Source organism: Anas platyrhynchos, chromosome 18 (assembly GCF_047663525.1).
Source record: "Anas platyrhynchos isolate ZD024472 breed Pekin duck chromosome 18, IASCAAS_PekinDuck_T2T, whole genome shotgun sequence".
Lineage (NCBI taxonomy): Eukaryota > Metazoa > Chordata > Aves > Anseriformes > Anatidae > Anas > Anas platyrhynchos.
Window position 1 is genome coordinate 4639871 of NC_092604.1, and position 24759 is coordinate 4664629.

The 24759-nt window shown below is 48.7% G+C and overlaps 1 protein-coding gene across 9 annotated transcripts in view; it reads left to right on the top strand.

Annotated features, from left to right (window-relative positions):
* The window catches only part of LOC101791127 (discoidin domain-containing receptor 2), a 58306-nt gene that overhangs the window by 18914 nt on the left and 14633 nt on the right, over positions 1-24759 (top strand). For all 9 annotated transcript variants that reach the window (XM_027471208.3, XM_027471210.3, XM_027471209.3 and 6 more), the window contains exons 2-8: positions 7248-7385; positions 11834-11936; positions 13898-14126; positions 17045-17192; positions 17403-17508; positions 20212-20398; positions 23762-24008. In XM_027471208.3, the coding sequence (XP_027327009.1) occupies positions 7322-7385; positions 11834-11936; positions 13898-14126; positions 17045-17192; positions 17403-17508; positions 20212-20398; positions 23762-24008 (1084 nt within the window). In that variant the 5' untranslated portion in view covers positions 7248-7321. The remainder of the gene's footprint in view (positions 1-7247; positions 7386-11833; positions 11937-13897; positions 14127-17044; positions 17193-17402; positions 17509-20211; positions 20399-23761; positions 24009-24759) is intronic.

Sequence of the window (24759 nt, forward strand, 5' to 3'; positions counted from 1 at the left end):
GCAGTACCCCAGTTCCATGTGGGATGAGCTCTGCTGGTCCTTGCCTTGCCCGTGAGGAAATCATGGGGAGATGGAGGAAAATCAAACCAGGGCAGTCCCAGGGCTGACCTCTCCTGTGGTCATCAGGGAGAAAATATTAACGAGCTTCACCCTGAAAATGGCCTCACTTGGGAGGCTGGGGGAGTGAGAGTGGCTTAGCTGGGGCAAGAGAAGGCTTTGGGGTACCAAGAAGAGGTCATAAAGAGCCTGATCCTCTTCTTGATAGAGGCACGTGGCAGGAGGGCTGGCAGTGCTCACAGGTGGAAATAACAGGAAGGTCTGGCTTGGCATAAGGAGCAGAAAGCTTTGCCTCTGGGGACAGCCAAGCACTGGAGGAAGTTGCCCAGCGAGGCAGGGAAGCCTCTGTCCTTGGAGGATTTTAAGACCCAGCCAGCCAAAGCCCCGTGCAGGCTGCTCTGAAATTAGTGCTAACCCTGCTCTGAGCGGGAGGGGGATTAGATGCTCTCCCGAGGATCTCCTCCAGCCCGAATAATTCTGTGCCTCGGTAACCTGATCTCCTTCTGAGTGCGAGTTTGAGCGCAGTTAAATAAAAGGTTATGGTGGAGCCCCTTGAGAATGGGGAGGGAGGAAGGTGGTTTAGATTGAGTGCTCTTAATACTCCATCTGTCATCTGTGTGGTTAACGTGTCATATAAAGGGCTGCTACGTGAGACTTGGAGTGGGAGATGGTGGGTCTGGGGAGGAATACTGCGAGCTTGTAGTTGCTATGTTTTAAGGATTGTTTAAAAGAAAAAGTAAACAACCTCAAAAAAAGAAAGGAGGAGGAGGAAAAGAACTGGAGAGAGATGCCAGCGTAAGGCATAGAGTAGAAATGTGCATGCCACGTGCTCTCCCGTGCCTGTTCTGCGTGGGAAGGAAGCTCTGATGGGGACCAAGCGATCATTTTGCTTGGCCAAGGGGGAGGAGACGATCAGAGCTTCGTGTTTGTGCCCATCCTCTGCTCTCCTGCTGCTTCTCCCCTCCCAGCACCGCCCGACATGCAGAGACCAGAGCCTGGAGGTGGCTCCAGCATCTTGGGCACCTGCAGGTGGATGGGCTCACTGGGGACACGGGGTGTGCTTGTGTCCCGGGGGCAGGCACAGCTGGGAAGGGGACAGCCAACAGCCAGGGTGTTAGTGCAGTGTTAGCATTAAATTACATTTGTTTTGTTATCCTTAAATCTGGTTTGTGACAAAGCAGTCACAGGAACAGAGCAGCTTCTGTCCCTGGAACCAGCCCATGAGCAATGGGAGGACTGGTGGGGATCCAGTGTGTGCCAGAACACCTCTCTCCTGGCTCCAGCTGTGGCACTGGTGGGCTTGGGTCCGCGGGCTGAGCCTTCTCCTAGTGCTAAGTAACCATCACGTGTGGGTGACTGGAATACGTTTTTTTCTCTTAAAATCTTGCGAGAGTGAGGTGTCGCTTTCCTTTCCTGTAATGGCCTCATCAGATCCTTGGCTACAGCGTGGAAAGTGATGTTCAGAGCCTCCTCAGCCTGGGGGCAGCCCTGTCTCACCCACCTGGAGGTACATGAAGACCTCCACGTCCTGCTCTGCCCCTGCCACAGACCTGGCTCTGGGGTTCCTTCTGGGGACATCTCCTAACGCCACCTCCAGGGTCACACTGGGGCTTGTTACTCCTCCCTTTTTCCATTACTGCCTCTTATTTCTCTCATGCACCTTGTTAACCCAACCCTTTCACCTAAAGTCTGGCTGCTATCACCTGTCCGGCCATGTCCCCCCTCTGGACACTGCTTTGTGGGGTCGCTGCTCCTGCCCTGCGTTCCCTGCTGCACTCCCAACCCTGCCGCAGGACTTTCACCTTCCCGACCATCTCTGGTGCCTGCATCCGAGATCTCCCCTTGGTGCCTTGTACAAGGACCTTGCCTGGTTCCCCTGTCAGTGTCCCCATTGTGCTCAGCCTGGCCTGGTCCCCCCAGTGTCACACTGTCACACACAGGCCTCTCCTCATGCTGCCTGCCTCACCCCAGCCAGGGCCGGCTGCCAGGGCCGTGCTGTGACTTTGCTGAAGGGAAAGCTCGTTGCTTGCTTGCTGGGCGGCCATCTTCTCAGGCCAGGGTCCTGAGAGCAGATCTGCCTTCCCCGGCCTCGTGGTGGTTGTGTCACCACGAAGGTGCCGCTTTGCCTTGGGCCAGTTGTCCCCACACACTCCTGGCTGCCGCCAGCCAAGCGGGCTTTGTTACGGGTGGGTGGGGGTGTGCAGGGAGGTGGTGACTGGAGCTTTAAGTCCTCTTACAAAAAATAAATCAATACAAGGAGCAAGGAGAAGTATTGGAATTGTAAATCAAGTGAAACGTTTCAAGAGGTGGTCAGAATGCTTTCTGCTGAGTGCTTTCCTCAGCACGTTTTGCTCGGTCAAACTGGAGCTGTATGGGCTTCAGGTGTGTGCTCCGGGGGCAGACTGCTGGGTTTGGGGTGCCTCAGATTAGTTCTGAGGCCAAGAGAAAAGCTCCACTGTTGTTCTGGAGCCACAAAGCTGGAAATCACACCTGTTGGCCTTCAGGCTTCAGATATTGCCCCAATTAGTAGCTTCGCTGTTTCCTCTTACACGCCTTTAGGACTTGTGGCTGTAACATCCAGGTACCTTGGATGGGTCTGGCCATTCCTGAGCCTCCTCTGGGGATATTCTGATTTTTTGGATAGATGCTCTTGCTGTACAGCACACCTCTCACGCACACCTATGGGTTTTGGTCGTGACCACAGAGTGTCTTGGCATGGTGCTGGGCATCTCTAATGGGATTCCTGCAACGAACCCGAAGGTCCCGCTCTGAGGTAACGATCTGTGAAGGAACCAGTTAAAACAAATGCCTGCTTCAGCTGGGATCTAGAGAGGCTTGCAAACATGCCAGACCTCCGTAATGGATCTCTGGAGGGAGAACAGTACCTGGAGGAGCTCCAAGTCCCACCTTCTTCATGTGGATCACTAAAGAACAGCTCCCTCCTGCGCCCGCTGCGCCGAGGCCTTGCTGTAAGCCCCACGCTGCGCTGGGGACAGTGCGGGGTCACAGCGAGCTCCTCTGGGGAGGATGGCTCGGGGTTTAGACGTGGTATCTGCTGGGTACGTTGGGAATAAACTGCCCTCCCTTACGTTTCTTAGGGAGTTTTTCAGCAAGAAGATTTTTTTTCCACTCTCACAATGATTGTAACAGGATTTTATTCTCCTGCAGCCAGCTGTTAGCAATTAGCAACTTGATCCATTCAGTCCGGGAACGGAGTTTAACACTTTCTTGCCTCTGTGAGGATGTTGCTAATCCTGTTTGTGCTGGTTTCAGGCTTGTGCTGTAGTGTTGGCACTTCCCGTGTACGTGGGCAGGTCATAAAGCAAAGCAGGGGACTCCAGTGCAGCTGAAGGAGCTATGAAGAAAAGTGAGCTGTCTAGGCAGAAAAAATCATTAGGAAGAAGATTTCCAAGCAGTTTGTGCAGAGGCTGGAAGTTGGTGTATTCCTGTCTGTCCTAGCACATGGAAGTGTGCAGTTGGGAAACCAAATCTACTACCAGCTGGGATGAGGACTTAGCAAAAACTCAACATCAGCAGTTGTTCAAACAGTTTCCAACAGGAAGAGCTCCAGAGTGGGGCTGAGGCTCCTCTAAGTACAGAACAGGATCAAAAAACGTTCTCGGTGTCCTTGCTCGAGGCAGGGACAGCTGCAGGGCACGAGCAGATGAGAAGTGACGCAGTTTGCTCCCTGTGTGCGGCTCCTCTCCCGGGACTCCCCCACGGCCTCGGTGGTGGGCCAGGACCAGCCAGCAAGGCCCAGCTGCTGAATCCCCCCGTCGGGCTGACCTGCTGGGAGTGTTTCTTCACGGCTGTGTACAAAGGGGAGGATTCGTCTCACGTAACTGTGGCTCCCTGGGGAGTTTGAGGCTGGTCCGAGCCAGCCCTTTGGGTTCCCTCTGCCATTGCTGATGACTCCTGAGAGGGTTCATCTTGCTTGTCGTGGACACCCCTAGGCACGGGAGTGGAAGCAGAGGTCTCAGGGCCAAATCCAAAGCCAGCACTCGTGGGCACAGAACTGCACAGGTGAGCTCTGGAGCCAGCTCTGAAGCTTTCCTCATCTCTCCTGGAGACCAGGCTGGCCTCGCTGCATCTTCCAGTTTCAGCTTGCAGCTCCCCCAGGCCACAGCGGTTGTGTGTGACCTGCTGAGCTCCCCGTGCCTGTCACCTCCTGGGGAAGCCCCAGGCCCACGGGGTGCTGGGCACAGCCAGCAGGGCAGGATGGGGCCGGGATGGGGCTGGCACCGCTGCTGCTGCCACTGGCTCGATGGCAGGAGCTGGCGTGGTGCTTGGGCACTCGTGTGACCTACCTTGCTCCCCCCAGTTCCCTCTTCCCTCCTGTTATTTTTTACATTCTGATCGCTGTATTCAGGTGGCTAAATGTCAACATGATGGCAATACAATGGGTGTGATTTAACGTGATCTTTGCAGAGATGGGCACTAAGTGACAGTGCTTGTTCAGTACCTGGTCGAATGAGATAATGTTGCTGCTTGTTTTGCACGTTGCATCTGTTACGTTGCAGGAATAATGGTGGCTGTTCTCATAACCCAACAAGAGTTGTGCTAAGTTTGTCATCCTCTTAAAAGGCCAAATCCTTATGCTAAGACCCAGCACCTCTCCTGCAGCTGCTGGAGCCCTGTGGTGGTGGTAACCTGTCCCAGTGGGGCTGTGGGTGCTGAGCCACGGGGTGGGTGCTGCTTCATCCCCATTCTGTACAGCCCCCCTGGGCGGCTGCCTCCCTGCTGCTGAGCACTTTGCTGGGCTTTTGCATCAGACAGGAGGCACGGCATCTGAGCACTTAAATCACATCTAGGGTTGCTCTGATTCCTTTTCTGCATCAGCAGCTGTCTCTTGTCCTCACCTGGCAATGTACGATGACTTTTGGTGCTCTTTGGCCATGTTTTCTCTTAACCCTGGCTCACCTACAGGGCACATTCCCAGAGGGTTTTGCTGGGAGCTGCTTGTGTCTACACAGTACCTGCTGCCCTCCTGCTGGCCGGGCCCTTCCTGGGCACTGAGGGCATGGGGCAGCGGGGTGCTCGTCCTCTGCCATCTGAGGGCTGCCCCATATGGCTGCCAGCTGCACAGCCTCCAGCTGGGAAGTCACCGATGGGGAGATGTCTCCAGGGCGCTGTCCTCCTGCAGGGACCCCCTCAGGAGCTCACAGCTCTGTTCTGCAGCTGTTCCAGCCCAGGGCCCCAGGGCAGGATTGTCTCTAGCCCAGGCTGTGCCCACGGAGCCCCAGGGCCGTGGTCACGGCACCCAGTACTCTCTGCTGGGTTTGCCACCACCTATGTCAGGAAGATGGATAAAATGAAAGCCGTAAGACCTATGATCTTCTCCTTCCTAAGGCCCTGTGTGAGCACAGTGTCCTCTTGCACCCAGCTCTCACCAGTTCCCACTGGCAGCCCTGCTTGGTCAGCTGGGGTACCCTAGGCAACTGCCCGCACCGACAAACATCCAGCTCTGTCTTCAAACTCTGCTGCAAAAACGTCCTCAAAAAATCCCCCTCCAGTGAGCTACGGCCAGTCTCTGCTCCATGGCATCCACAGCTGCACTGTCAGTTTTGGGGTCCCCTCAGTTTTTGGGGGGGGAGACCATGACAGATGCACAGGCAGCTCACAAGGGCTTCCCAAAGCCTCTCCCCTGGTTGCTAGACCCCGCTGCTGAGATGTGAGCTGCCTTTCCTTGCCGCTGGTTTGCTTTTACACAGCCCCCACCTCAGGTTGCATGAGGTCTCAGGATCACAGACCCTTGTTATGGCCATGGCCAAGGTGCTCACAGGGAGCACAAGAGATGGCTGAAGCAGGAGGTGCCCTGGCAATCGTAAGGTCTTCTGCCACTTATTTGTAGCCACAGTGCTGGGCACAGCGCCTCGGGGCAGCACCTGCCTGTTGTTGGTTCCCCTCCTCCCCTTTGGCTTTTCCCAAGAGGGCCCTTAGGTCGGCTCTCGGGCTCGGAGCCTTCTTCTCTGATGGAATCCAGCAGGGACAATGGCCGGTAGCAAATCCTTAGGAAAGAGCATAAAACCAGGGCAAGCCTCAGTGATTCTAGCCCTGATTTAGCTCCTGGGTGTCCAGCTGGGGGATTTCTGGAGCCAAAGGTTTTACCTTCGGCTTTAAGAACCCGTAGTGCATCTTTGTAGTGAGTAAAGCCAATTGTGGTGGTATCCACAGCAACTGAAGGCTGAGCCTTGTACAGTTTAATTATGTTGGGTGGAAAAAATACAGCCTTTTGTTACAACTCTGAGCTAAGGGCATCTGATGCTCTGTCATTCTTAGATGTGCGTTCGCACTGGCATGGTGATGGTCTCTCTCTCTGCTGACCAATCCTAACATCCACTTTTGCCTTTTTAATGCCCCTCCGAGGGTTTCTAAGCAAATGCCCTCTGTCTCTGGCATTTTTTTGTTTATTGATTTGTTCTGTTTTCTTCTACCATTTCAGTAGGAGACAGGCCCTCTAGCCTGCCTTCCGTAAAGCAATCTTCCAGGATGGGAACCTCCCGAGGCAGTTTGTAGTGAATGTGGATGCAAAGAATTTGTGTAGCTTCACTGATAACACCTCCAGGAACACGGGTCGTATCGTGGCTTTCCACTGGAATTGCCAGAGTTTAAGCCCTTTGCAGTTTTCCTCATTTCCAAACAGGAAATTAAGTGTACTTGCATGTGTAAGCGCACATGCTTTTTTGGCAGCCACGTAGATGTGAAGGGAGAGATTATTTTCACCCTGTTGTAGACGTTTATCTTGAGATTGAGTGACAAGTTTTGGAGTGCTTGGAGCAGGCAGTTGGTGCAGGTGGAAATGTCTGGATGGATCAGCACCACTTGGGGAGCCCGGCTGGGCCATGCAGGTTTGCTCTAGAAACAGCTGCTGGGCTTGTGAATATAACAAGGAAAGCAATCAATAAACGGGGGAGAGATGACTTTTCATTGGACTTGTTTAAGAGCAGTCATTGAGTGTGTCCACACTGTCAATGCGGCAGCTGAGCTGGGCGATGTTAACAGCACCAGAGGGGATGTGGGTGATCAGGCAGCTGTTCATTCATCAGTGAGCCTCTGATCAGAAGAAGGATCAAAGCAGGGTCAGGATGCTTCTGAAGGCATGAAAAATTGCCCAGCCCATCACGAGGCAATGACAGTATAGCAAGCCCTGCCTTGGGAGGACTCTTATCTCTCTCTGCTTTTTCTTTCAGAAATGTAGACGGCAGCTGCCACCTGTGAAGGACTCGCGCCCATCCGACCCTGTGCAGCGCCTCCGACTGCTACCATGATCTTCTGCATGCTGCTGTTGGCCTCACTGCCTGAGCCCTCTGGCACCGAAGTCAACCCTGGTAGGGAGCTGCCAGGCTGGGAGAGGACCGTGCTCTCCCACCTTTCACATCTTCATTTGCAGCCTTTTTTTTTTTTTTGCTTCTCATGGTGAATGCACATAGCTGTAACGAACACATACACTCACTAACGTAGTCCCTGGGTGCCCGAGATGGGTTGTCTTCCCTGATGGCTGTGCTGGAGTGGAACACCTGACAGTCCCTGGAGGGCTCAGGCACATGGATTTATTCCTTTCTGCACCCACCCACCCACAGGGTCTGTGCCCTCAGCAAGCATGCTTTTGGAGCTCTGGTTCTCTCTTCATAACTTTGGCCATGTGGCCTGCAGAAAAAAAACTGGCTCTAGACTGGCTCAGAGAGACTTTGCTTGCTGTGGAAAACAAATTACCAGTTAGCAAACCATAAACCACAGCTCTCCAGCCAGCAAGCAGGGTTTTGGGGGGAGAGAGATGTGGAAGGAAAGGTTTAAAAACCTTACCTGGCTCAAAGCTCTAGGCTAGCGACAGTAATACAAGCCTGCGAGCCCCTGGGGAGGGAATGCCTTGTATCCTACTGCATGGAGCAAGCTGCAAGTCTGACAGAGATGAGTAAGATAACAGTCTGCAATATATTGCGAAAATCACCATAATGAGGTGGTTTCAGCCAGAGACAGTCTGAAATAATGAGTGTAGTCCTTTTCCAGCTTGTCCCAAGGTGTGGCGAGACAGCAGTGCTACCCTGAGGGGCTTGGTTCACCCTGCTGGGTCTGGCTCTGCTTGAAGTCCTGTGACTGTGTCTGGCTCTGACTGCTCTGCCCTGTAGATGTTCCCGGCAGCTTGAGGTCACTGCCACTGAACAGAAGTGATGTGAAGTCCGTGAGGAAGCTCGGCAGGCATTGCTGTGCCTCCCTCTAATGCCCAGCTCTGAGCAGTGGTTGCCAGCTGGTTCTGATGGTTAAAACTAGTGGAAGAACAGGACAGGGAAGACAGCAGCCAGAGGGTCAATCACGTGCAGATCCCCTTTGGTGGCAGTGAGTGCAGAAGTCAGCGCACCCGAAGGTGCAGGAATAGCTCTCCCCCTGCAGGACCCTAGCTGGTCGAATGGGCTCTGAGCACCAGGCTGTGGTACCATCCTCGCAGTAATTCCTTTCACTGAGAAATGAGCATGTGGCTTTGCTAGTACTTCTGTGTTCTGGCTGTGGCTTCCTCCAGCAGCTTCGCTTTCACAGCTCCGCAGCTGTTCAGCTGCCTCTGTCCCAGGGGCTGTGCCCTGCTGTTCCCACCCAGACACACAGCCCCAGCTGATGGCCCTGGGTTGTGTTGCCCTGATCTGCTCCAGGAGTTGTCTGAAGCCCCTCCAGACTGGCTGTAGACCTGTAAGCAATGCAGATGCCTTCTAAACTGAAGGGGCTGCTTTGTGGACGATGCCAGACCTGTTTGGGAAGGATCCTGGGTGGTTCTTTTGCCCAGCATCAGATGTTTGACCTCACTATAAGAGATGTGAGCTGTGACATTTTTCTTACCCTCTGGGTATCTATCTGCATGGCAGACAAGTGTGTCCCCGGGTGTGTAGTAAGGAGTTGGAGAAGTCTGAGCAGGAGTCTGATGGGATGCGCATTTTGGTGAGAGCCTTCTGCTGCTGTGAATCGCAGCCACCTGTAGAGCACATCCTCAATGCCAGAGCCACCCTGGCTTCCATCTGCCAGCCCAGGATGTGTGAGTGAGTGAGTTTTGTTCAGGACTGCGATAACTCCCAGTCTCCAAGAGTCCCTCCCTGGCTCTCCACGTGGCATTGGTGTAGGGTCTGCTCTCCTTAACAAAGGTGAGACCAGACAGGACTCACACTGCAGAATCACAAAAGCCCTTTCTGCTTTCAGGTGACAATTCTGCCCTTTTGGGAACTCTTTAGGTACTCACCAGTCAGCAGCCTACTAGCTTTCCTGCAGTGGTTTGGATTGTACTGGTCTATGGTGGGACAGGTCAGAATTAAGCCAGGTGAGGCCAGGCTGGTTTACTGAACTTACTGTTCAGCATCAGAGCAGGGTCAGAGCCTTGGGTTGGTTTTCAGCAGCCACAGTCATCGTGCCTGAGCGTAGGCACTGACCACAGCCAGAGACCAGCTGCCTTCCAGGGATTTCTTCTGTAAACAGGCCTTCTGCAAAACCTCAGATGGATCAGTGTTCAAGGTAGACCAGAGGCCCATCCAGCTTGGTGTCCCGATTCCAGCAGGATCCCATCCTGGCTGGTTCCAGATGAGTGCACGGGGTGCTTCCCCCAGCTGTCTTCTCAGCCGACTGTAGCAAGCTGCTTCAGAGCTTTCTGAGTGAGCACTTGTGCCTTTCCATTAAGTAGCTGTTAGTGCACATTGAGTCTGTGAGTTCAGCTGATTTTTGAAGCCATGTGAACCTTTGGCATTTGTAGTGTTTAGCAGGTTAAGGATGCATATGTTGGTGTTGAACCCAGCTGCCTGATCTTTTGATGCCTTGATGCCTCCTAGTTCTGGGATTTTGAGAAGCAAGTAATTGTTCAGGATGTAAATGATCTTTGTCATGCTTCAGTAGTCTATTCTGTAATAAGTCTGTTGATCCTTCGTTGTGTGTTGTCTACATTGCCTTCTCTACCTTTTGATGGGAAAAGGAAGCTGTATTCCATAGCTGACCAGCATCTGACCACGAATGCAGACAGCTGTGTAATGGTGTGTTCTGGTTTTTGCATTCACTGTTTGATTTTATGTGCATTCAGCTGCTCATAGAATGGTCTCCTTCCTCTGCATGGTAACCTGTGTATCCTGAAGGAGCTGTTTTGGAGTTTTAGTTGTGCTTGTATGTTTAACTTGTTCTTTACCTAGTTCTTGTGCTGTTTTACTGCAGTCAGACAGTACCATGGGAGCTTTCTTCTGTCAGTTGGAATCTTTTTATATTAAATAATCTGAGGTCATCAGCAAACATTGTCAACTCACCATCCATCTCCTCTACAAGATTATTTAATAATTTATCAAGATTATTTAATGACAGCACACGTGCATTGATGCTGTGCCTGACAACAGCTGCAGCCCAACCCTATCGCAGTAACCTCTGTGCACAGGCATTTCTGCATGAAATCTGGCAGGTCGTTATTCAGCCCACATTTCTTTTGCATGGTGGTAACGGAAAGGTGGGTTTCAGGCTTCTGTCTTGTCTTGTAGCTCCCGAACCCAGTGAACAGCCCTAGCCAGGCTTGGTGTGAGGGCAGCAGCCACGAGAAACAGAAACGAGGACACCCGAGGCCGTGCCCTCCCCGAGGGAAGGGCAAGCAGAGCTGCTGACGTGGCAGCAGGCAGCGTGGCTGTGGGGATGTGCTGAGGATGCAGCTGACACGCATCCCGCTCTGGAGACGCTGCAGCACGTGCTGTCACTTGCCTGTGTCACTGCAGGCAAGGGGAAGAGCTGGGGCTGCTGCGAGCTCAGGGCACAAGGACCAATGATGCATAAGAGAGCGCGTTTCCTTCTCTTCTGGGACTTGTCAGTGACTGTGTTTTTGCCTTTAATTGTTTCATGATTTAATCCCATATAACTTCTTTAATCTACTGTTGATGTCAGTCTGACAAAAATATCTTGCTTGCCTGTTTTGAATACTGAGCCTTAATGAATACATTAAGACTTTGAGTTTTCCGAAGCATCTCTAATATTCCAAAACATATTTAAAACATGACATCAGGGGGGAGGGCTTAGCCTGCATAGACTTGTGAGCTATGTCTGCACTGTCCTTGGTGAATTGAGCTGCGTTGAGCTTGCAGAGCCCTGTGGGTTGAGGCAGTTGTCTGTACGCCTTGAAGGCACCAAGCTGGAGTGAGAAGCATGCCTGGAGAGAAATGCTTGCTCCACTCATGGCTAGAGGCAGGGGCAGACCAGGGTGGAGCAGTGTGGATGATCGGGGGCTTCACTCAATTGTAAGCTCTAACCCACAGTGACACAACGGTGCGGATGCTTCCATAAGCTGGAGTTGTTTGGTCACCTGTGATAGATGCTCTTTAACTTCTCACTTATTATTGGACTGGTGAGAATAATAACAGTCCTTCGTATTGATTACAAGTCAATCATCTGGGTTCTTCCAGAGGAAGCAGCAAAAACTTGTAACAGTTAACAGCTGCTTCCTTTTTATATTGCACCATTATTCCTATATAATGTTTCATTGTAGAATAGGCCCATGCAACCAGTAACACTAGCGTGGGTTTGGATTTCTTGTTCTTAAAATGCTTCTTTGTAAAGTTTTTTCTTGCCAGAATTCTGCAGAATGACACTAGCTCTGAGTGTATTTCATTACACATAATTTTAGTTTATAGCAATTATGAAGTATTTCATCCTTTTTATTTGCATTCTCAACTTTATCATTACCACGTTTATTCCCTAGGCATGATAGTCTTTTAATTAAACTTGTCTGGTGATCTAAAAAGAGTTGGTACTGATTTTTACTTGCTTTTGTTCCCATTTTCAGCTATATGCCGTTACCCTTTGGGAATGCACGAAGGGACGATAAGGGATGAAGACATCACTGCTTCCAGCCAGTGGTATGATTCCACAGGACCCCAGTATGCACGGTAGGTTAATCCCTGACAAAACGTGTAAATTTAAAAAAAAAAAAAAAAAAAAAAAGTTTTTAGATATCCAATATGATTGAGCTTTTGCTTACCTTCACCCTTAAAGTATTGCACTGCTGTAATACATGACATTCTGACTCAATATTAAGAATTGTCCCCACGAGAGTGAAGTGGTAGACCTGTCAGAAAGGTACCCAGAGAGGTGGTGATGTCTTGGTGTTTGGAGAGTTGCAGGATTTGGCTGTTCAAGCAGCACATAGCACTTTTCAGCTGAATCATATTGAAGAAATGGACTGTTTCTACTTCGACCAAAAAAACCCTGGAAACTGAAGAGTTGGGGAATTGTTAAAAAAAAAAAAAAAAAAAAAAAGCAGCTTCAGATTTTTCTTTCAAGGTCAAGAAATACTATGGTCTTTTTCATGAAGTCAGCTTTTCATTTTTGTTGTTTCATTTCTCTCAGAACTACTAACTGATGATTTTCAAAATATTTACAAATCTAAGTTTCCTTAGACTTGTTTGTTACGATGATGTCAAACATTCCTTTAGTTTCTATGCAAGTCAGATAGGAATTTCAGGTTAACTACAATGCTTTTATTTTTATAAAGAATGTGGGCCTTCAAAAATCATAAAACTCTCCTAATGCCGGCTTTCTTTTGTTAGTCTGTGGTAGAGCAAAGATTTTAAATGGCCTGAAAGCCAGGAGATGCATTTAGTTCTCTGATTTATGGCTTATCCCTAGCTCTGCAAAGACCTGAGGCAGCACTTACCATCTCCTACCATCATCTGTTTGTTAGGGCAGCTGGGCGTCCACGGAGTGCAGACACGAAGACATCCTGTAGCTGACTTCAGTTTGTTAGAGATCATAGCCGTCCTACGCAGATGTCTGCCCCTGTCATTTCACAATCACCTTCATGCCTTTCTTAGAACTTGTTTTACTTGCCACATCTTGGAAGAAAGTCTTGCACAAGCAAGCACATTGTTGACCAACCTGAGACAAAAGTCTTTGCTCTAGCCTGTACCTTGACCTCCAGTGTCTCCTGCTGGGCACTTCTTTCCTTGATGCGTGAGGGCTGATAGCACTCAGCGATCCCATCAGGTAGAGCTGGGACAGCTGTCAGAAAGACAAGGACCTTTCAAGGGCTTTCCGTTTGCCAGAAAATCTGTTGTGGAAGACACCACAGCCGTCTTGTTTCCAGATAAGTTTTCCACATTTAAATTTTTCACCATCACCTGGCTTGCACAGCTCAGCCTAGAGAAGCCTAGGTAAGGCAGTGCTTCCTTTAGTGGCTCCACCTACTGATTGCTAGAGCATACTTCTTGGCATGCAGTCTCCAAGGATAAAACCTGAAGCTCTGCATCTGGTGCCACGATGTTCAACTCCTAACCAGACAGTTCCACGTCATGTCACTGGCAGTGTCCTCTGCTAGCAAGTTTGATGAATGAAAGAAATATAAAAGCTGTTTTGAGATGACTCAGAAAAGTTTGTAGATGGGCAAAGCTTTTCTTTCTAAAATGTTTGATGGCTCCTATTTGTGCTTGTTAGAGCTGTAGCAGGAGGTCGAGCAGAGGTTGAGGCTATACTGTGTAAGATTTAGAAGCAGGGATGCACTTTCCAGGCACGATGCTAAAAAGCAAGCAATATGCAGTTTCCTACTGAGTAATGTAGTTGTTTCTGATCAGCATTAAAGCATTGCTTCTGGGAAAGAAATGATTTTATAGTTAAGGAGACGTAACTAAATCCAAGGGAGTTGATCTGAACAGTGCAAATCTGGCTACAGCATTCTGGTAAGTCTCAACAGACAACACCTCTCCCCTTTGGGCTGATTTAGTAGCCAGCTGTCATCTCACTTGCTAATAGGCCTCTTTCACCCAGTTCTCACAGTTTCAAGGTGTCTCCGAAGCTACTGGGAGCGATGAGTCCTTGGAAGTGAAGTTTTTTTTGTGTGTGTGTTTTCCCCCAGGTTACAAAGGGAAGAGGGGGATGGAGCCTGGTGCCCAGCTGGCTTGCTGCAGCCAGAAGATGTACAGTTCCTCCAGATCGACCTGCATAAGCTCTTTTTCATCACGTTAATTGGGACTCAGGGACGGCATGCCCGTGCCACAGGCAAAGAATTTGCCCGTGCTTACCGAATTGACTACAGCCGCAATGGAGAGCGCTGGATCTCCTGGAAGGATCGTCAGGGCAGGAAGGTGAGTGTAGTAGGAACTGAATCGTGGAGCATGCAAAATTCAAATCAAGTCTCTATGAATTAGACTGCAGAAGGCACGTGCTCTATTTCTTGCCTGGTGCATCCTACTTTCTTCTGACTCTTCCCTGTTTATCATCAGGCATTCAGCATCTTCTGCCTTACTCCTGTGTTTTCTATGATGTTGCACTGTTATTCCCCTGACCTGCTTCCTCAAATTGCTGCCATTGCCTTGACTAAAAACCGTGACTCTTTGCTACCTTTCTGTCCATAGTCAAAATGTTATGTGAATGTCCCTCTGCCAGCTGGACACTCACCTTTTAAATTGGAAGCTGCAAAGCAGATTTCTGTTTTGTGATTAAAAAAGAAAGGAAGGTGGCAGGGAAAGGAGATAAGGTTCTGGATGTCTGGTAGCAGTGTAGGGAGCTATGGGGAGGAAGAAATTTAGAGGGTAGGAAATGTGCTCAGCACACATACCCAAAGGGGCTTCTCTGCAGCAGTCTCCTGCTGTCCGCAGACTTGAACACACAGTGCAGCACTAGCAGCACTCTGGTCATGTTCATAAGCCTTCCTTAAACTTCCTGGGAAGAAATCAGCTTGTCTGAGTTGGATCACCCTGCTTCAAGCCGGCTTGAAAAACCCTGCCTCAGGAGGTTGAAGACCTTAGCCAGATTAGAAAGATAGTGGGCACAGTGATATTTCTAGCACTGGGGTTGCTTTGGAAGTCACAGCAGGGTCTGTATTTAATGCCAGGGATCGTATTAGGTACTAATACCTAGTAGTATTAGTAAAGACATTTGGCTTTTAATATTACTTGCCTGTCCCTCAGACTGTGTGCTATAAATGCTCTGTTTGTAGGCTGGAAAGAGAAGTTCAAGCTCTGTGGGGATCACTGTTCTTCACTGGTATGTTGTTGGGTGAAGTCTGCGTCTCAAGTAGCACCAGTGTTCAATTGGTCACAACGTCCACAAGCAGCTAAATGCCCCTTTAGCTTTGTTTTGTGACTGTCCTTTACTGAATAAGAGTTAGTATAGCTCAGTTGGAAGGGACCTACAAAAATCTCCAAGTCCCACTGCCTGACCACTCCAGGACTGACCAGAAGTACAAGCGTGTTACCGAGGGCATTAACCAGCTGCCTCTTGGACCCTGACAGGCATGGAGCATTGACTGCCTCTCTCGGAAGCCTGTCTGGTGTTTGACCACCCTCACAGTAACTAAACTTGTCCGAGCATCCAGTCTGACTCTCTCCTGGCACAGCTTTGTGCTGTTCCCACGTGTCCTGTGTTTGGTGACGGGGGAGCAGGGACCAGCACCTGCCTCTGCACTTTCCCTCCTCAGGGAGCCGCAGAGAACAGCGAAGGTGAAGCCTCCTCTAGGCCTCCTTTTCTCCAGGCTAGACAGCCCAAGTGTCTCAGCCTCTCCTGTTAGACACTCCTTCCAGCCCTTATCCCAGCTTTGTTGCCCTCCTCTGGATGCATTCAGGTTTCTTAATATCCATTCCACATTATGGAGAACGTCACGTTGTGCAGACCTGCATGCAGTGTTCAGGTTGAGGCCGCAGCAGTGCTAGGCCTGGTGGGAGTCACTTCACTTGACTGGCTGGCTAAACTGTGGTGAATGCACCCCAAAATGTGGTTTGCCTGCTGGCACGCTGCCTGCTGGGCACGCTGCTGCGTCACATTAAGCCTGCTGTCACCAGCACCCCCAGCTCCCTTCCTGCAGGGCTGCTCTCCAGCCACTCCCCTCCCAGCCCATCCTTTGTCCAGCATTGCTCAGTCCCAGGTGCAGAACCCAGCGTTTACCCTTGCCCAATTCCATGTTGTGATGATCGCACGATGCTCCAGCCTATCTAGGTGCCTCCCGTCCCTTAAGAGAGTCAGCTTCTGTTTTTGTTGGTCAGCTGCTGAGACCGTGCAGCTGTGCAGACCTGTGCAACCAGGTGCAGGAACCTTTCCCAGCTCTCCTGGTGCAGTCTGGAGGACCACCAGAGGCGACCTCCTCTCTATTTCACCAGCCTTTCTGTGCTGTTATCCTGGCTCATCTTCAGAGAGATGCAGCCTTCTGAGCAGCTTCCTTTTGTGGTACCATAAGCTCTCTTGCTTCTCAGTGTGCTCACGAGCCACCCTTATTCTCTGGAGATCTTCCCTGTGAAGGGGAAGCCACTTTTCTGCTCCCTTATTGGCCTCCCTTGTCTTCTAAATTGCCCGTACACTGCCAATTGCAATCCATGTGGTCTGAGCAACCTCAGCCTCTGCTTCATCCTTCCCATGAGTAGTATCTTTGGACAGGAGCCCCCACACTTGTTGCTCACTCTTGATGTCAAAAGTGTTTTTTTATTCTGTCTCTGGAGGTCCAGACCCTTTCCAAGTCCCTTGGGCACTTTGTGCCCAGCACCAGCAGGGAGGATGACAGCTTCAGCTGTTTCCACTCACTGACCATCAGAATGAGCAGAGGACCCTTCCTGGAACTGCAGTGAGGCTGAGGGGAAGGGGAGGGAGGTAAAAGTTCCTGACGTATCAAACCACACTTCAGCAGGATGGGGTGATTATGGCAGTGCTGTGGGAACTTCAGTCCACCAGATGCTGCAGCACCTCTGAAATTTCGTTGGCTTGTCCGGTGTTTCATAGAGGGTCCTGATGTCCTTTTTCTACCAGGTAACTAGTGATGAGGGAAAGAGAGGCCACGTACTAGTAACTCTGAAGGTCTCTACAGCATAAGGTCCACACGTGCATTCATCTCCCACCTGCCTTTCTCCTCTCCCCAGAATACTGCCTGGGTAGGAGAGGGGAGCAGCAGCACCACCCCTCTGCAGATACGGTGTGGGAAATCTCTCCGGTCTGAAGCGATGGGGTGCAGTTACACCCCTGTACACGTGAATCGCACAACAGGGAGAAGTTACTGATAAGGACTTCTCTTCTCCAGGTGATCCAAGGCAACATTGACACGTATGATGTGGTCCTGAAAGATCTTCGGCCTCCCATCATTGCTCGCTTTATCCGGGTGATCCCTGTGACGGAGCTGCCGATGACCGTCTGCATGAGGGTGGAGCTGTACGGCTGTGTCTGGTACGGTAAGTAGCAATCCCCATGCCTGCCACTGGACAGTAGTCCTTGCACAACTCTGACTGGGGCTCGCCTGTGTCCCCAAGTATGCAGAAGGGAATTCCAGGCCCACCGAACTGCTTCTGTTGGTCCACATCATAAATGAAAGGATCATGTGGGCAGAGATGATGGAAGGCTGCTGCTGCTGTGTTTCTGAGGTATATGGCCTTCTCTTTTAGATGGTTTGGCATCCTATAGCATTCCTGAAGGAGGGACAATAGCGGCTCCTGGCTTCCCCATCGTTTATCTGAATGACTCGACCTATGATGGCTACCAGGAGCGCAGGTGGGAGAAGTCGTCCTGTTCTCTCTCGGTCACTGTGCAAATTCTCTCTTCTTACTTACCTAGTCATTAGTATCTTGTATCCCAAACTCTTCCTTGGTGAGACCTCTCTGGCTGCAAGCTAGCCTCTTAATTCTCCAAAGCATTTGCTGCTTCAGTGGCTTTGTTGTTCCAGGTCCTTTGACATGTTGTTAGTTGCTATTTTAAAGGAGGGCATGGGCTCATGATGTGACAGATTCATTCTCCCCAGCTGGCAAGGGCTGGCAGGAAACAAACCTTTGTTATTGGAAGCTGTTGGTGCTTCATTTCAAAAGGAAGTCTGTCATTATACAGCTCGGTGCTGTCTTTGTTCATGGCTTCTGTTTTTGTGCGGTGTGATGTGATGAGACAGTCCTGATGTATGGGATTGCCTTAAAGCCCTTGTCACTCTTGGTCTCTAATTGTGACCATATTCAATGCACTGATTTCTTTATTGGGTCAGGTGTAGTTTTAAGCTGTCTTTGATACTGCAGATCATAAGGTGCTGCTACTCTTCGGTTGCCCCAGATTGGAGTGGGAGAGCTGGCTGGATCTTCAGCCTGTGTAGTCCCAGTGTCCCTGGAGCAGATGAAGGTCCTTCCCCTCTCCATTGCCTTTGTTGCTTCTGGAGTTTGGTATCTGAAGTGCATTCTCCAGCAGACTGCATCTTAAACTGTTGCAGGAGGTCTTCAGGGTAAACTGGGCATCCGAGAAAATGCTCAGCACTTGAACTCTAGGCTTGCACTTGATAACTCTGAGCTTCTGGACAGATTTGAGACATTGTTTTTGAAAAGAAAGCTCTGATGGACTTGAAACAACTTGGAAAGCTGCATTGCTCCCTGCAGGAAGCTTCAAGTCAGCAGAGATACCGCTGCCAAAGTGGTATGAGAGGAAGGTGCCCGATTAATCACTGTAGAGCTTTCTTAGGTATGATGCTTTTCCAATTTGGAGTCAAAAAGACTAAAATAACTGGATTTTGACAGCTCATTACAAGGACCATTAATTTTTCATGTGATTGCGATTAATTAGGTAGGGTGGTGTATAAAGTTTTGAGGTGACTGGTTTAGCCAACAGTTAACTTTTGTGGAAAGAGTTCATTAACAGTCTGAATATGAAATATTTAATAACTTTCAGACATTATGCAGCCACTTTATGTGTTGTAAATGGATTTGAATGTATTTAGATGGCTTGAAACCTCTGACAGACTTGGGCATGGGGCCTCCTCTCGAGGCAGCATATCCCTGGTTGTGCAAGAATGTGCCTAATAGGTGACTTCAGTGACCTGTAGTCATCCATTGATTTTTTTAAGGTGCTTATATTCCAAGTCCTATTTCATATTTCATTAACTTCCATGAAAGTTTTTACTAATGCCTAAAATTCCTTATGCTTAGAGAGAGTTTTCTAAGTTACTTGTGCTCTATTATGCTTACGATTAAAATATGGGTGGAAAAAGTACATTCTTCACGGGTGAAGGATGTTGCAAGACACCAGGGAGCTACGTTTGGAAGTATCAGACACTAACCTGCACTGATATAGTGTGAGGTTGGATGTAAAGGAAAAATGGGCTTACAGGTGCAGACAGAAGTAGCAGTTGCACTCACCTGTCCTGCTCTAACTTAGGAAACTGGCTTTGCTGGGGAATGTCAGAAAGCTCTAAAATCAGGCACAAAACCCAGCATACGAAGCAAGGAGTCTTTAGAGGTAGTTGAACTCTAGGTTGCGTGCCTGCCTAGTCCGGAAGGAGTCCACCTCTTCCCACTGTTGGTCCTGCTTTGGATTTCACAAGGAAGGTATGCAGGCCTAGGCAAATCCCTGATTTGAGGGCACACCTGGAATGGGCTTGGGGTGTTCTTCAGCTTATTCAGCTTCAGCACATGCAGCAGCAGCCCAGGTTACAAAGACTGCTCAGAGGAGCTGAATGAAACAAGTCCAGGGAGCAAGCTGGGGCACTAGTACTGCTGAGCTGTTAGCACTGCCCTGCCATAAGACAAGGGACATCCCAGGAATGACTCCCAAAAGGCAGGTGGGTCAGGAGTGTTCCACATCTGGCATCTTTTACTCTGTACAGCTTCTCAGCACTGTCCCAGTGGGCTTTGCAATCTCAGGTAGGAAGTGAAACGAGGCAGGGTCCTGGAAGAAAAATCTTAATAGCTTTGCAAGTGGGGCCAATAATGCTCTCCTTTTGTACAAGCAGCAATGCCAGAAATAATCCCAGTTACAACTGGCTGTGGCTGGGTGAGCTACCCATGGTCTCACTGCTCTGTTTTCTGCTTTTCTGTGCCTGTCTGCAAACCTTTCCCCAATGGTTTCCCCATAGTAGGGAATTGGTTTCCTCCCATGCAGCTCCATGATAAAATGCTGCGAGTAAAGGTTGCTGCTCGGAGAGCATACGCCATCGCTGTCTGTGGTCTCTGTTTTCCTTCTGGAGAAACTCTGTTTGTAGCTTGGCTTTGCTGTCAGTGCTTGGTATCAGTGCACAAACTCCTGCCTCTTCCAGAGCAGGGGAGGCTTTTAAAAGCCCAATCTGAACAGAATAAATGTGATGTTGCCTGATAATAGAGAACCAGTTCTTGTCCAGGATGTGTTGAGTGAACAAATGAATGTTCTGGTGCCAGCTGAAGGACCCAAGTGCTTTCCCTCTGAGCTCTCCCATCTGGGTCTATGTAACTGTTGGCTCTTTCCTACTAGGCACTTGTACGGCGGCCTGGGCCAGCTGACGGACGGTGTGCTGGGACTGGACGACTTCACGCAGAGCCACCAGTACCGCGTGTGGCCAGGCTATGACTATGTTGGCTGGAAGAACGAGAGCTTCAGCACGGGCTGTGTTGAAATGGAGTTTCAGTTCGACCGACCACGGAACTTCACCTCCATGAAGGTATTCAGCGTTGTCCCTCTCCAGCAGCCTGGGGTGGGCCTTGGGTCTGGGCACTTCCAGGTTGCCCCTCTGGGCTCTGTCCCCAAAGCCAGAGGATATAAAGTGCCCGACAGACAGCTGAAACTACCGGAGTCAAAATTTGTGCAGGAGATATCCCAGATTTGCAGGTGTAGGTAGGTGAAGCACGGGAACGCTTGCCTCTCCAGAGCTTGGTCACTCTCCTTTCAGTATTTGGCTTAAATATCTAAGGAATAAAAAGCAAACACCTGAAGCAGTGTTTAGGCAGCCCCTGTTGGCAATTAAGGTGGATTTAGGATGCAAGCTGCTTACTGTCTAAGGCCTGTCTGACCCTTGAGGTAAAGGAAGGTGGTTGTGTTTCCATTTTCATCAAAAACTTCCCCGGGCACCTCAGTCGGCACTTGTGCTGCCAGAACTTACTTAAAACACACAGAGGAGAAGGATGAGCTGAACTTTTAAAGTCTGTAGTAAACAGCAAAATCTCTTTAAAAGGATCAGTGGCTTTTCTTGTAAAGATTTCAAATGAAGGAGAACCCACCACATCCTTAAGTAAATTGTTTTGGTGGTTACTTACCCTGGTTTTATTTTGTCTATTTTTAACTTGCAACCACTGGCTCTTAGCCTGCTTTTGCTGGCAAAAAGTAGGAATCCTGCCTTCTCAGAAACTTCTTTGCTTCTATACTGTGACTAAATCACTTTCTTAATATTTGCTTCAGTAAACTAAATTGGCTGAACTTCTCAATGTCCTGTGAGATCCAAGATCACTGTGGTAGCTATCTTCCAGTCCTTTGTTTGCCAGTACTCCTTTGGAGGTATAGAAACTGGAACTGGATGCAGGTTTTTCATCAAACTACATAAAAGAATTGTATCAATTTCCTGGCCTTGGACGATTCTTCTTTGTTTATGAATCTTGTGATCATATTAGTCCTCTTAGCCAAAGGGTAAGGAGCCAACGTTCATTAAGACTTTGGTATCGTGCTTAAAGTCAGTTCAAAGTTATTGGCTTCCAGTGCAGAAAGCATTACTTACATTTTGTTCTTGAGTTCACTATCTTGAAATGAACCAGTCCAGCAAACCCAGACCATTGTTCAATTTAGTTTGAGGAAGCTGTTTGACTTCTGCAATTCTTTTTCTCATTTTACTTATTTTATTGTTGGTGATTCTGCTCTTTCTTTCAGGTCATTGAAAAAAGTAGTGAATAACCTCGAGTGAGGAATACATTTCTACTAGCAAAACACCTAGAAAAGAGTCATTTGTGCCTTTTACATTATAAGACTTACTAGTTGACAGATTTTGGTCAAATTAATATAATTCATGAGTTCATATTATGCTAATTGGAGTCAGGTGTTCTAATGAGTAAATCAGATGCCTTATAAAGATCTTTCATGTAAACCCAGTGATCCTGATCAACCAAATGCATAAGCTCATAAAAATAGTTACTTCATTTAGTATTTCATTATAAAACTGTATCGATTACCAAGACAGAAATAACTGGAGTAGATTTCCCTCCTGCATGGAACAAATTATTCTTCCATCTTTACTGAATGTGAGCAGTTCAGCTGTGCATTTGTTTTGTGCAGACTATATGGTCTGTAAATACTTTTCTTTGTGTTATACTTTGATACCTGTTAGCTTCATTCCAGTCTTCTGCACTTTCCCAATATCCAAGAAAGTACTAATAATAAATGTTAGCAAATATTGCAACTGCATTGCAAACTACTTAGGCTTGCATATTATAAAATTGGACTTCAGTAGGTGGTGTTTGGAATAGAAAGTGTCTCTGTATCAGTCCAAGACGTGAACATATCCAACTCCCGTCCAAATATGGCACAGACAGTATATTGCAGATGTCAGGCTTTCCTGCCTTGTTATGGATGACTCTATCTCCATATTGAATAATGTTGTCTAAGCTTCATCTGTTCTTAATTATGCTCAAATACCCTTCTTTTGTCTTCTCCCTGCTCGCTAGGCCTGTTGTCCTCATTACTGCTTCACTGCTATTCACTGCAAGATTTCAGAGGCCAAGCAATTAATAGGGTTCAGAGCTGCATTCAGTTGGGAAACTGTTGTTGTTGCAGTTGCTAATACTCCACAGACATTAGGAAATTTCTGGAGTTGCTAGGGAGGTTCAGACCACCGTGGCTCTGAAAACAGAGGAGCAGGCTGAGGGGCACTGACGGCTTTAAGGATCATCTTATAGCTTTGGTTCCTGGTCACTGGCTGCAGTGCCAAATACAGTGGTCCAGAGCTTCAGGATTGCATGGCAGAACTTAAACTGTTGTATTTATGTATTTGAAAAGGGCAGGGCAATATTTGTATAACTGTTAGGCAGTATAACAGCGTTAAGGATCCTTACAAGCCTTGTCTCTTTGCAAAGCCCACTTACTTGGAAGTGCCAGAGACCTGGCAGGGTTTCATGTGTTTGCTGAGTGGTCTGCAGTGCTGCCCCCCGGGGAGGTGGAGATGTCACTTATGCTGGAACCTCTAGGTTTGGGTGCAGCCCAGGAGCAGGAAGGGGAGATGGTGCTACCAGCTCCAGAGAGGGTAAGGCAAACCTCCCAAATGCAGATCTGTGAAGTCAGCTTGAAAGCAGTTTGCACGCTGCTTAGTCTGAAAGCCAAGAGTGTGAAGCCATAACTCAGAGACAGGAGAGGATGTCTTTGTTTCACTGAGATGTTAGCTTGGCAGCACAGTGATGGTGGTTTAAATTCCAGCACCATTGACTAAACTAGTGGAGTCCGTGCAGCAAGGACAACCTGATGGTGTACTGAGCCACCAGGAGAGGCTCATAGATGCAGGCTTACATGACAGTATAAAGAAAACACAGATCCTCAGTTGTCTTCAAGGTGCAACCACAGCAGAAGCCCTGGATGTCAGGGGAATCTTCTTCTCAAGGTTGCACACATTGCTTGTTTATTTTTTTGGAAGAAATTTCTTAGACTGCGGAAACTGGAGGCTTTCTAAAAGGCTCAAGTCCAGGTACAGTTTTCTCTTCCCTTGTAGGATCAAGGAGAATTGATCTGATGCTTTAGATGAGTACAGGGTTTGTTTGATTGATTTTTATATGGGCCTTTTGAAGAGCATGCCAAAATGCCATCATTGTTGGTTTTGTGTGTACAGCTAACAGCTGTTCAGAATCACTTTTTTGCACAAATGTTCTTATTGCACATTGGGTGTATGGAGCTATGCTTGAACAAGTCACTTACTCTGGATTAAGAGTATCCATACAGGGAGATGAGGGAGATGTTAGAAACGGAAAGTCTTTGTTAACAGAATCCCTGGGGACTGATTTTGGTTCCTCCAGTCTGACCTGTTTGGGTTTTTTGTTTCGTTTTGTTTTTCTAGGTGCATTGCAACAACATGTTTTCCAAGGGGGTGAAGATCTTCCAGAAGGTGGAGTGTCTGTTCAAACCACGCCTGATTGCAGACTGGGAGCCTGAACCTGTTGGAGTGGCAACTGTCCTAGATGACAAAAACCCCAGTGCTAGGTTTGTGACTGTCCCCCTCAATCAGCATGTGGGTAAAGCCATACTTTGCCGCTTCTACTTTGCTGACACCTGGATGATGATGAGTGAGATTTCCTTTCAATCAGGTGAGTGTTCCTCCAGTCGAGTAGATCCTGGGGAGGGTGGAGAGCAGAAATGACACTGGGGAGGTGCAGGACCTGTGGGGTTAGTGTAAGACAGTTAGTAGGGCACTGTGGGGCGACACAGTGGGGAGAAGGTAGCAGAAACATTGAGAGAGTTGCAAAGGCAGAAAGGTCCAGTCTACAGAGGATGCTTTTCAAGCTGATACTGATATACGTAAGCAGAAATGCAACCAGGGCAACCAAAAATTGGACTGTAGGACATTTCTATTTAAGGCAGTTACCTGCTGCTCAAGGGGTCAATTTTCACCTGTTTTTACTAAGCATTTTGTTATGAATAATTGAACTACATCTATAGGTAGCAATAAAGTTAGCAGATTGCAGATTTATATATTTAGAAAAACAAACAAAACCACTACCAACAACAACAAAAAACACAAGAGGCTGAAACTTTTGTTGCTTATATCTTAACTATGAAACAGAAGTAAGTACCATGAGGTGCTTTGAAAAGTTCTTCTAGACTCTGTCAAATCCCTTGCAGAAAACAGCTATCACTGATGCATAAATGTTGTGGCTCTAGCTTTCCACTCAAAGGTCCATCAGCAGCTGTTGTGAGAAGCCATTGCTGGAAGGGAGAGCTCTGACTGCATCTTGTTGCTTATCTTGCTGATAGCAGCCCCTGCTGGCTGCCCTCCCTTTTACATGTGAGATTTAGGCAAGCTCTCAGTCCAGCCCAGGGTGACAATTTTTATAATCA